The 12,371-nt window shown below is 33.6% G+C and overlaps 1 protein-coding gene across 3 annotated transcripts in view; it reads left to right on the top strand.

Moving 5' to 3' along the window:
- LOC109597857 (A disintegrin and metalloproteinase with thrombospondin motifs 9) overlaps positions 1-12,371 on the top strand; it is a 36,470-nt gene that overhangs the window by 17,566 nt on the left and 6,533 nt on the right. For all 3 annotated transcript variants that reach the window (XM_049968574.1, XM_049968575.1, XM_049968573.1), the window contains exons 4-11: positions 4,291-4,443; positions 4,505-4,656; positions 4,712-4,843; positions 10,212-10,365; positions 11,045-11,391; positions 11,445-11,629; positions 11,682-11,834; positions 11,888-12,031. In XM_049968574.1, the coding sequence (XP_049824531.1) occupies positions 4,291-4,443; positions 4,505-4,656; positions 4,712-4,843; positions 10,212-10,365; positions 11,045-11,391; positions 11,445-11,629; positions 11,682-11,834; positions 11,888-12,031 (1,420 nt within the window). The remainder of the gene's footprint in view (positions 1-4,290; positions 4,444-4,504; positions 4,657-4,711; positions 4,844-10,211; positions 10,366-11,044; positions 11,392-11,444; positions 11,630-11,681; positions 11,835-11,887; positions 12,032-12,371) is intronic.

The raw sequence follows: 12,371 nt of genomic DNA, 5'->3' as shown, positions 1-12,371 counted from the left end.
TTCCTGAGTTTTAAGTCATGAAATAAACTTTATACTATTAGTGTTTATATAGTTGTTTGGGGAGTTAATAGAGGGTGACACTGTTAGAGGGTTGGAGTTAGGCAACTACTGTTGCTATTGTTAGAAGCTTAAAAGATTTTGAACCAGAAATTCTTTGAATAAGTTAGATTTATTTGTAAATATCAAACGTATAAATATTTTGAAGTGTTTGTATGCTAAAAATGTCAACGTTTATCCAACAAATTTGAAATTAACACACGAGGAAGGTTGAAGATTTTAACCATCAAAATACCATTAATGTTGGAGGAAAAATTTTAATAGCTGTCACATATTTTTAAAAGTATTAAAATGTTTTTTATTTTGTTTTCTAATCTACGCACACAAAATCAATCTCGCAACAATTTCCAACTTGCACAACAAGTGTCTTGTTGCCCAACGCAATTTTCTATCAATATTTATTAAATTCACACCTCGTGTGTATGTGTGTGTGTGTGTGTGTGTGTGTGTGTGTGTGTGTGTTTGTGTTACGCAACGAGATGCACACAATTAATTTACGCGAGACAACAAGGAAGAAGATGCATGATTTACACACGACGATTGAGCAATCCGACTAAGCCTTCCCCCAATCCAAATCCCGTCGTCCTTTTAACAAACACTTAACCATCATTATACAATGGCTTTGGTTGCGCAATCAAATCCATAATTACATGAAAACGATCCAATTAAACAGCAGTAATTAATCGATTGCACAATTATCGATTATTTATAGAAATGATTCGGTGCATGTGCAACGTCAAAAACAAAAACGGTACGCACAAACAAACTGACGAAGGAACGGACCGGAGGCGCACGATTTTATGGGAACGTTGATCCCTCGCGATAATTTCCTGGTCGACCAGTGTTTTCATGTTTCCAAAGTGTGTCTTTTTTTTTTCCTTTCGTACGATCAATTTTTGAATCGGTTCCGTCTTGTCGTGTCGGTATCGGACAAGGCGAAAACAAAATTGTACCTTTAGCACAGATAAATTGCGCGTATTAAAGTATAATGGATAAATAAATCAATTTTTGCCACACGTTTAATAAACGTCCCACTCGAGCCACTAAACCGCATTTCTTCGTCATTTTTACGCATACCATTTCGCATTGTTCGCCGTACGAAGCCGCAAAACAGCCTTTATGAATTTCCAACTTTGTTCGATTGTTTGTTATTTATTCCTTGAATTGTGACCGTAAAGAATCACAATAAACGAACGTATTAATCTTCCTAAGATGAATGATTGATGATCAATTATGAGGAAATGTGTGTTGTGCGGTCGAATTGTAATTTTAAATGTTCGTACGTGTGTAATTTACGTATAACTGTCCGATTCGTCATGGGAATCAACTTGATTAAGACACGAAAATTGACTTTAAAAACACAATTTATTCTATTACAGGTACATAACTTGTACAATTAATTAAACCGCAAGGAAAACTTGTTCAAAAATATCAATAAATATCAAATTCTAACTGTGTAAGTCATTTTTGACTGAAAATCTTCATATCTTCGATTACTTGTTTGAAACACAGCCACAGCCAACTTTTCATAAATTTATGTTTAAAGGTAAATAACTCTGTATCCTGAAACAGTCTTAACGTGCCCTTATCACTATCATTAGACTCAGCGTAGTTTTCTCTATAACTCCTCTAAATTTTAATTGTTTATTCCAATTATTACGCCCTGTGGACAAAAAACAACAGGAACTATTTCTACCCATTGACAGATGGCGCCACGTTGTTGTTACGAATATTAGACAACCACGACAACGCAAAATACACATTTTACCCGTTTTTACATCCAAAAAGTGTATAAAGGTGAACGAACGAGTTATAAAATGTTTGCTTTATGAATTTACAACCTTATTCCATTATTTGTTGCTTAATCGTCGAAGAAGGAACGTATTAATCTTCCTAAGATAAATAATTGATGATCAATTATGAAGAAATGTGTGTTGTACGTTGAATTGTAATTTTAAATGATTGTACGTGTGAAATTTACGTATAACTGTCCGATTCGTCACGGGAATCAAGTTGATTAAAACACGAAAACCAACTTTAAAACACAATTTATTCCATTACAGGTACACAAATTATCCAATTAATTAAATCACAAGGAAAACGTGTTAAAAAACAATGATAAAAACCAGATTGTAACTGTATAAATCATTTTTTTTATTTACTATACCTTTGAAAAAGTTTGTAAATTGGTTGTAGTGTTCATATTTTCAATTACTTGTTTTAAACACTGGCACAGCCAAAGTTTTATAATTTTATGTTCTGAATTTTAAGTAGCCCTTATCACCATTCGGTTCAGCCTTGTTTTCTCTTTAGCTGAATCACATTTTAAATGTTCCTTGCAATCATTAAGCCTTGTAGGCGAACTGTTTCTACCCATTGACAGGTGGCGCCACGTAGAGGTGCGAATATCCTGCAACCACGACAACACAAAACGCACATTTTGCCCGTTTTCGCGACGAAAAAGGGCATGAAGGTGAACGAACCGTACGAACGTCGAGTTATAAAACGTCCCGGCTCGGTTTAAAAGGCACTTAACGTCAATCACTGGCCGAACAATGCGTCGTTTTACCAAGTTTTATGCCCATGGTAATTTATGTAGATTCGCATTATGTCATGGCGTTGGTTTTCGTCCCAATTTTTTCACTCAGAACGCAGAATCGCGGAATTCCAAACAAGGTTCCGATGAGGTCGACCACTGATTCACCGGGTTTTATTTAATCAAGCTTATTCGGATGCGGTTTTTTTTTTAATCACGTACGGCTTCCCGGTGCATGAGGAACGTGTCGGTCGGCTATTCGGGGTGGCGGTGGTGGCTGGGCGGTCGTTCAATGTCGCAGACGACGAGGTTTGGTCGCCCGAAATTGAGAACAGTCAAGGACGGGTACCGTTGAACTTTTACGATCCGACGATTGACTCCTCACTTTTGCGCCGGCCAATAAATTACGAGGTTTTAAACGGTAATTCAATTAACAACGGATCGGGGTACTTTCACAACCCACCGGCACGGGAACGGTCACCCACCATCTCAGGCGAATGCTAATAATCGTTTACGTAACACTTTTAATGTAAAATCCTAATTTATTAACGAAGATTGTCCCGGTTCTGATGCAAATGCGGATTTCGTGTGTGTGGGCAAGCGTTTCCGGGTGCGCCACAAGGATCGTGCCCCCGGGGAACGGGACGCAGCGAATCTAATTTTAAGGTGAACCAAAATAGAGTCGAGACGTTTCGGTGGGCGGGTTGCGAAAAGGTGTGCCAAAAAATTGATGTCTGGATCTGCGACAAACTTTTCTTAACACCTGTTTTTTCTCTCCAGTATTTTTGGTTTGTTTAATAATTTTCAGGAAATATGCAGCCAGATAAAAATAAACAGATCAACAAGTTTTATTTGATTTTTTACTGTCCCCCAAAATATTTGTGTTAAAAGGAAATTTAATTTGAACATTAATTTATAAAATCATAAATAATTAAAGTCTATAAACGTTTTCGTTGAGCAACATAAAGTTGAGGCCTTAATGAACACCTTCCGAGTGCCAACTGACTAAAAATAAAAAAACCATAATTGTAAAACGACAAAAACTTGCCCAGACGTTAAACCCATCAAACCCGATTGTAACTAATTATAAAAAATGCAAAAATGCAATTTACCCGCTTGTTAATAATTATAAAATGCCTTTTTTACTTTATTAGTAATATAAATCTAAAAAATTAATAACTTATCAAGATTAAATTATGGTTTGTGTACTTGATTAACTGCAAATTACATTTAAAATTTTATTTATATTGCCACAGCCAACATTTCATAAATTTATGTTTGGATGTCAATAATTTTGTATCCTGAAACAGTCTTAATGTGCCTTTATCACCATTAGATTCAACGTTATCTTCTCCATAAATCCTCCAAATTTCAATTGTTTATTCCAATTATTACGCCCTGTGGACAAAAAACAACAGGAAATATATCTACCCATTGACAGAGGGCGCCACGTCACTGTTGCGGAAATTCGGCAACCACGACGACGCAAAACACATTTAAAATTTGATAAAACTCAGATTGTAACTGTGTAAATCATTTTTTTAGTTACTGTACCTTTGAAAAAGTTTGTAAATTGATTGTAATGTACATATTTTCAATTACTTGTTTGAAACATTGTACTAAATTATGGTTTATGTATTTGAGTAACTGCAAATTAAGAAAATTATTCTCATTTAATTCAAATTAATTGTTTACAGATTTCTTCGACGTGAATCGTTTCTACCCTGACCCGGTCGAAGACACGGAATGGGTGGAACCGTTGAAAATCAGCCCGCCACCCCTCAACAGCCACGACCGCATTTTCGAGGAGATGCATTACAGCAACAACAACCTCACCGCCGGCAACAACGGTATGCCACACCTATTAATTGAGTTATTAGTTGGCACCACTGACCGGTGATTTAATTGCAGACGTGCCAACCTCAAAACACCACAGCGGCCACTTCCGGCACAAGACTGCGGACGTGTGGGACCCCTACCCCCGTTATGAGATCAAGGCCTTCGGCCGCAAGATGATCCTCGAGTTGGCCCACGATTCGGGCTTCGTCACGCCCGATTTACATGTAATTACCTGAATTCTATCAAGTCTTTTTTATATTATTTTAACTTGTTTAACAGATTGTGACCCACGTGCACGAGAACTACACGGAACGCGAGCGCCACGACCCAAAACTGACGGGGTGCTTCTACAAGGGCACCGTGCGAGGAGATCCAGATTCCAACGTCGCCGTGTCCTTGTGCCACGGAATGGTGAGTGGTTTCTTTTTTTTTCTGTTTGTTTGTTTGTTTGTTTCTTCGATTTCGTTCTTCGACCTTGTTGATGTTAGCAACTAGGAAATGCACTCTATGAGTTTGAAGAGGCGATTGTCTGGCTGGAAGGTTACACAACAATTAACGTGTTGTACGGAATTGACGGCAAATAATCGCGTGTCGGGAACACAAAAAATCAATCGCCTTGATCGATGCATTTTTGAACTTTACTTACTTAATTTGTTATGTTGTTTTATGATAATGAGAAGGACGATTTGTGTGTAGGAATCTGTAATTATTTCAGGTGCCATCTTGTTTCCCTTATCTAAATTAATTCCGCCATGCCAACCATACCTACATCTTTTATATGTAGAAATCAACGTAATACTTTATACATGACCAATTTTTTAAAGCCTAATAACTCCACGGCTGGTTACTTCATCAGCCACCATTCATCCAAATCGATTAAAAAAATGATGGATCCTACATCTTGTATTGTTGTCTGTCGGGGATTAAAATTCTTGGTGATTGTGCTCGTTGTGCATGTGTGTGTGTGTGTGTGGGTCGTACCCATAAATCGAGAAACGCGGACAAAGAAACGACGACGAATAAATGAATACGTAAAGCTGGCGTTTGTAAATCGGTGCGCACCCAAACGAAACTGGTGTTGCGACTACCCACTTCGTGTCTTCGGTGTCCGTTGCAGTTTTTCGAGGGAGGTTCGGCCTACGTGGCCGGGAGGATTGTAAAAAGAGAAAAAAAAAAATCATCGATGCAGGTTTCCCACGTACATGTGAAATTATCAATGAATCCAGATTTGGGTCGTAAATCTTTAGGGGGCGGGCGTTTTGGACTGGCGACCTCGACTTGTTTTCATTCACTTTTACTACAACTGAATGTTTTTTTATTTATTTATTTAAATTGTTATTGTGTAATAATAATTATTTGTTGGTTGCTAATTGAGTTTTTATACGGCTTTCTTTTATTTACAGCTTGCACACTATTAAATTATTTAATAACATCACGTTTTAAAGGTTTAAACTGATTAAATAATTCATTTTTTTAATTAGTAAACATTAAAATTTAATTAATCAGTTATGTTTATAAATATTTAAATCTCTTAATTTAAATTATAAATTATTAGGTTATTAAACACTTAAATATTTGACAATAAATTTATTAAATTCTTTCAATTTTATCTCTTAAATTATTTTAATTTAAATATATTAATTATTAGATTTTTGAATTCCCACATTTACATATATGAATTGCTAATTAATTAAATTCTTACGTTTTCAAGTTAATTTGTTAATTATATAATTTTTTCATACACAATTAATTTATTAAAAACTAATACATATGTTTTTCAAGTTGTAAACGGATGAATTTATATATAGAAATCTGTAATTATTTTAGGTGCCATCTCCTATCCATTGTATACATTAATTACAAATTGTTAACTACACTTTTTTCATTCATAAATAATTTATAAAAATCTAATAAATTCCGGTTTAGTGGCTCCATGTATCATTTATCCAAATCGATTTATTCCACAGTTTCTATTGTAGGAAAAGAGGATTAATACATAGAAATCTGTAATTATTTTAAGTGCCACCTCCTGTCCATTGTATAAATTAATTCCAAATTGTTAACTATATTTTTTTCACTCATAAATAACTTATAAAAACCTAATAAATTCCAGTTTAGTTGCTTCAATTATCATTCATTCAAATCGATGAATCCTACAGTTTCTGTTGTAGGAAAAGAGAATTTATACATAGAAATCTGTAATTATTTTAGGTGCCATCCCTTCATCATTGTATAAATTAATTCCAGTTTGTTAACTATACTTTTTTCACATATAAATATTTTATAAAAATCTAAAATTCCTGCTTAGTTACTTCAAGTACCATTTGTCCAAATCGTTGAATCCTACAGTTTCTATTGTAGGAAAGGAGGATTTATACATAGAAATCTGTAATTATTTTTAGTGCCATCTCGTGTATTATTGATATAACTATTATTAATATTATTAAAATACATTTTAAAAGTTTTAATTTGAATTTTTATGGTCACTTTGAAGAGATTTCCTTTATTCTTGATGATCAAAACAATAAAAAAGCAGTTTTCTAATGTTCTCACGTAAAACTCGGCGACCGTGAGCCGCATTAAATTAAAATCGCGCGACAAATTGGCTGAATTGGATCAAAAAGTCAAGAAACGCGCGCGATTTCTATAAATAAAAAGTCCAGACATAAACCGATGATTGAGTGAGTCACTTTCGAAATACCGTGCCGTCCCGGCACGTTGTTGGACCGTTTCCGTCTCACCATTCTCACCATCGGTTCATCCTTGCACTGGAATAAGACAAAGTGTCAACAGTCATCTGGTCACTTGTACGAGTGTGTGTGTGTGTGTGTGTGTTAAATGCAAAACAAAAATTTTACGATCGCAACTTTACGATGTTTTGGTCGCAGCACGCGAGGACGTCGCATCTGACGGGACAGGACGGGACGGGACGGATCGTGCATGTAAATTAGTTTTAATTGAAGCGGGCTTGAAAATTAATCAAAAACCCGCTCTCATCTTATTGTAATTAATTTTTCAGTATTTTTTTTTATGGCCGCGGCCCGGATTAAGATACGAACGATTATGACATCACTGGCTGACACAAATGTGCTTGCTTTTAGATCTTGGCAAAAGTCACGGATCCGTATAATCGTATAATCGTATAATTTGAATATTTATCGTCCGTCATTTCGAGGCTGTCCGATGGATGCATTTTTAATTTTTCTTAATGGTAAACCATGATGATGTTATGTTTTTTTTTTTTGATTGACGCCACCCATTAATTGGGGCCAATTTAAATTTTAAACTACCACCGTTAATTAATAATTAAATGAAGGGCGAATGGCTGTTTAATTGGTACAAGTGTTTCATTTAATATTTCTATTTTAATTCAATATTTCATCTATTAAATTATTAAATTACTAAATTTTTTACATTATTAATTCAATTAATTAATAAATTTTGAGTTTTACATCATTTAAACTCTTAAATTTAGTAATTTTTATGTCTCTAAACTATTAATTTTTACATTATTAACTAAATAAGTCGCCAATTACATGTTTTACAACTTTTTAACTCCTTAATTTAATAATTTTTTAACTATTAAACTCTTAATTTTAAAATTATTAACTAAATAAATTAATATATTTTGAATTCTACAAACTTTAAACTCTTAAATTTAATAATTTATTAAATGTTTAAGCCATTAAATTATTAAATTCATACATTTTATATTATTAAATGTATAAATTAATACATTTTGGATTCTACAACCTAGAAACTGTTAAATTTAAAAAATTTTTAAGTTTTTAAACTATTAAAATTTTTAAATTATTAACTAAATATATTAATAAATTTTGAACTGTACAATCTTTAAACTCTTTAATTTAATAATTTATTAAGTGTAAACCCATTGCTTCATTAAATTTATAAATTTTAAATCAACACCTGAATAAATTAATACATTTTGAGTTCTACAACTTGTAAACTGTTAAATTTAATATTTTTTTAGTTTCTAAACTATTAAAATCTTAATTTTTGAATGATTAACAGAATAAATTAATAAATTTTGAGCTCTACAATCTATAAACTCTTAAAATTAATAGTTTTTTTAGTTTCAAAACTATTAAACTCTTAATTTTTAAATTATTAACTGAATAAATTAATAAATATTAAATTTAAATAATAATAATTTAATAATGTTTTTGAGTTTTCAGTTGTAGTCGTTATTAATACAGTAAAAAATTAAAATGATATTCAGATCTTGAGTGTTTTTATGGCCTCAAATTACAGACATAATCAAATCGAAATCCCCGCATCAATTCCAGTCATTAAATAAACATTTTCCCTTTGAAAAAAACAACAACAAAAACGATTTGCAATTTTTTTCAGAATCCCCATTTAATGTGTAAATAATTGTATCGCTCGGGCAAGAAGGCAAACAAAAATCGTCTGGTCTGTATTTGATCACGACGTGACGCACGGTGGTTCAACTCGGCATCGTAAATCGTAAATAAGGATTTCATCGCAATCGATTATGTAATAAACATACGCCGCGCCTTTTTGTAAACCGTACAGAGTGTTGTTTAGTCTGTCGGGTGAATCACGGTAAAGACAAATAAATCAACTTTTTTTTTTTTTTCGCTATGCCTTTCGGATCAGCAGACATGTTTCAACACTCGGAATGCAGGTGAATTGTTTTGATTAGTGATCGATGACGGCGATAACGAAATCCAATATCGAATGTTTCGTTCGCCGAATAAAGGCAACAGTACCGTACAGTCGTACGAAATTTAATCAATTAATTAATTAATCATATTTAAATAATTATTCAATTAAATAAATTGTTAAGTTTAAACGTTTAAAGGCTGTACAATTCATTTTTTTTAAATTATTTATTTAAAAATTAATGGTTTAATAGTTAGAAGCTTAAATAATAATTAAATTTAAGAGTTTAAAAGTCGTAGAACTCAAAATTTATTAATTTATTCAGTTAATGATATAAAATTTATGAAATTAATAATTTAATGGTTTGTACATTTAATAAATTATTAAACTTAAAAGTTTAAAGGTTTTAGAATACAAAATTTAATAATTTATTTAGTTATAAATTTAAAAGTTAAGAGTTTAATAATTTAAAGACTTGAAAAATCATTGAATTTGATAGTTTAAAAGTTATAGAACCCAACATTTATTAGTTTATTCAGTAAATAATTTAAAAATTAAGAGTTTAATAGTTTAGAAACCTAAAAAATTACTAAATTTAGGAGTTTAAAAGTTGTAGAACTTAAAATTTATTAATTTATTCAGTTAACGATATAAAATTGATGAAATTAATAATTCAATAGTTTGTACATTTAATAAATTATTAATCTTAAGAGTTAAAGATTTTAAAACACAAAATTTAATAGTTTATTTAGTTAAAAATTTAAAAATTTAGAGTTTAAAAGTTCTAGAATTCAGAATTTAATTTATTCAGTAAATAATTCAAAAATTAAGAGTTTAATAATTTAGAAACCTAAAAAATTATTAAGTTTAAGAGTTATTGAACTCAAAATTTATTAATTTGTTCAGTTAATGATATAAAATTTATGAAATTAATAATTTAATGGTTTATACATTTAATAAATTATTAAACTTAAGAGTTTTAATAGTACAGAAATTTAAAAAAATTATTAAATTTAAAAGTTCTAGAACTGAGAATTTAATTTATTCAGTTAATAATTTAAAAAATAAGAGTAAATTAAACAAAGGAGTATTTTAAGAGTTTAATAATATTTATTATTTTATTTTTATTTAGACTGGATACATCAAAACGTCTGAGGATGCGTACCACATCGAACCAGAACAGTTCAACAACAACACAATCAGCACAATCCTCCACAAAATCACCCGAGTGCATCTGGCACCTCAACCCTCCAACGACGTCATCGACAGCTTCTCAGAAGAAATCGGTGAGTGCATTTTAAATTATCTCGTCTTATTAATAAAATGGTGACAAATTTTCTGCTGTTTAAAATTAAACACGATTTACAGGAAGTGCGAAAAACGAGTTTATTTTAAAAACGAAACGATCCATTTCGCTTGCCAACGAAAACTCTTTAATTTTTTTCCTCTAGTGAATCACTCGAAACGCTAATTTAGATTTAGAAACGATGATCTGTTTTCGTTTTATTTTCTGTACGGTCTGAATCACTTTCAAACTGTACGGTTTCGCAGACGAATTTCGTAATGCACTCTACCAAAACCCCGATTATCGGTTGATCTGGACGTGAGTTATTGGAACAGGTGTTCGCCTCCAAGCACTCCCGGCAATAAATAATCGAAACGATAAATTTATTGAGTCTCTCACTTGGTTGGAGGCTGTTAATAAATAGATGGCGCTTTCGCCACGTTCCGGGCCGACATCTATTAACGAAAAGCGTAGACCGACACCGTTAGTCCGCGAATCCGGTTTCTAGCTGTGGAATGTCGACGGAGACGCGACTGCGATTGTGTGCAGACTGCGTGGCACCTTCGCACGTTCGCTCTCCGATGGTATAATTGTCGCCCGAGGCCGGTTCTTGTGCCGGAGACCTTCACCCGACATTACCGTCCGTTCCCACCGTCACGTATAAATTTTAACTCCAACAGATTCGATACCCGACGATCAGGATTTTCATGGGGAGATCGTGGAGGATGAATTTCAGCCGCCACAGCACTCGATACGTCGCAGGGACCTGCGTTTCGACGACCTGGACACGCAGCAGGACTTTAAACCTTTGGATTTTATGAACGAACACGTGGAGAATCCGTTCCATCTCAACGATTACGGGGATTACACCAGGAATTCGAGGCAGGCTGACTACTGGCCGCCTCGTGAGGTTAAAAGGAGCCACAACTATTTCGTGGAGGTGATGCTGGTGGTCGACAAAAGTATGATTGATTACCATAAAACTGAGGAGAATTTGAACCATTACATTATGACTTTAATGAACCACGTAAGAGGTGTTTCAATCTTCTGTAGTTCCTCAATTGATTGTCTATTTTCTAGGTTTCCTTATTGTTTAAACATTCCTCCATTGGTAACTCGATAAGTGTATCTCTAGTTAATATTTTACACCTAAAACACAAGACGTTTGAGTATGAACAATCCGCGAAGATCCTGTCGAAATTTTGCCAATGGCAATCCCAAAGTACCAACCACAAAAACCATGACGTTGCTCTCCTCCTCACCAGGTAAATTATATCCCTAATTATCGTACAAACATTTCAATTGGAGTAATTTCAGGAGTACAATATGTACAAACACGAGTGAATACTGCAGATTTTTGGGTATTGCGCAGGTGGCGTCGATGTGCGGCTCAGAAAGCTGCGCAGTAGTAATCGACAGAGGTTTGGCCACCTCCTACACAATTGCCCACGAGCTCGGACACGTTTTAAGGTAAATCAACTTGAGTAACGTGTCGATTTGAGTCATTTAATGTACATTTATAGTATGCCCCACGACAACGACACGAGGTGCAACCAATTCAACAGGGGACAAAGGGTGATGAACATCATGAACAACATCATGAAGAACGACACCAAACCGTGGATGTGGTCGAACTGTTCCAAGCACTACCTAACCGAGTTCCTAGAGTACGTATTTTATTATAAAATAAAACGCCCAACCACGAAATACAAATAAGTTTTACGTCCATTAAAAACACAAACAAAGGAACAGCTTTATAAGTTGCGTTCGTCCATTGTTCTCGTGATAAATTGCAAACGGTGTCGCATCGATAGTAAAGTTTAATTGCGCCATTAAAACATGCCGCGACAGTTCCAACGTCGTTTTCCACGGCGAAGAAATTCAATAAGATCGTGTCCTCGCTCCAGTTTTTTCCATTTCTTTTTTAGGAGACTAAGTTCTTTATATGGACGGCTTGAATTTGCGATTACGATTCGCGATCGAGAGATAGCTATAAATAGGTGTTGA

This window comes from Aethina tumida, chromosome 6 (assembly GCF_024364675.1).
Source record: "Aethina tumida isolate Nest 87 chromosome 6, icAetTumi1.1, whole genome shotgun sequence".
NCBI lineage: Eukaryota > Metazoa > Arthropoda > Insecta > Coleoptera > Nitidulidae > Aethina > Aethina tumida.
The sequence above is the reverse complement of the archived record's forward strand: the minus strand, read 5'-3'. Positions and strand labels throughout refer to the sequence as shown.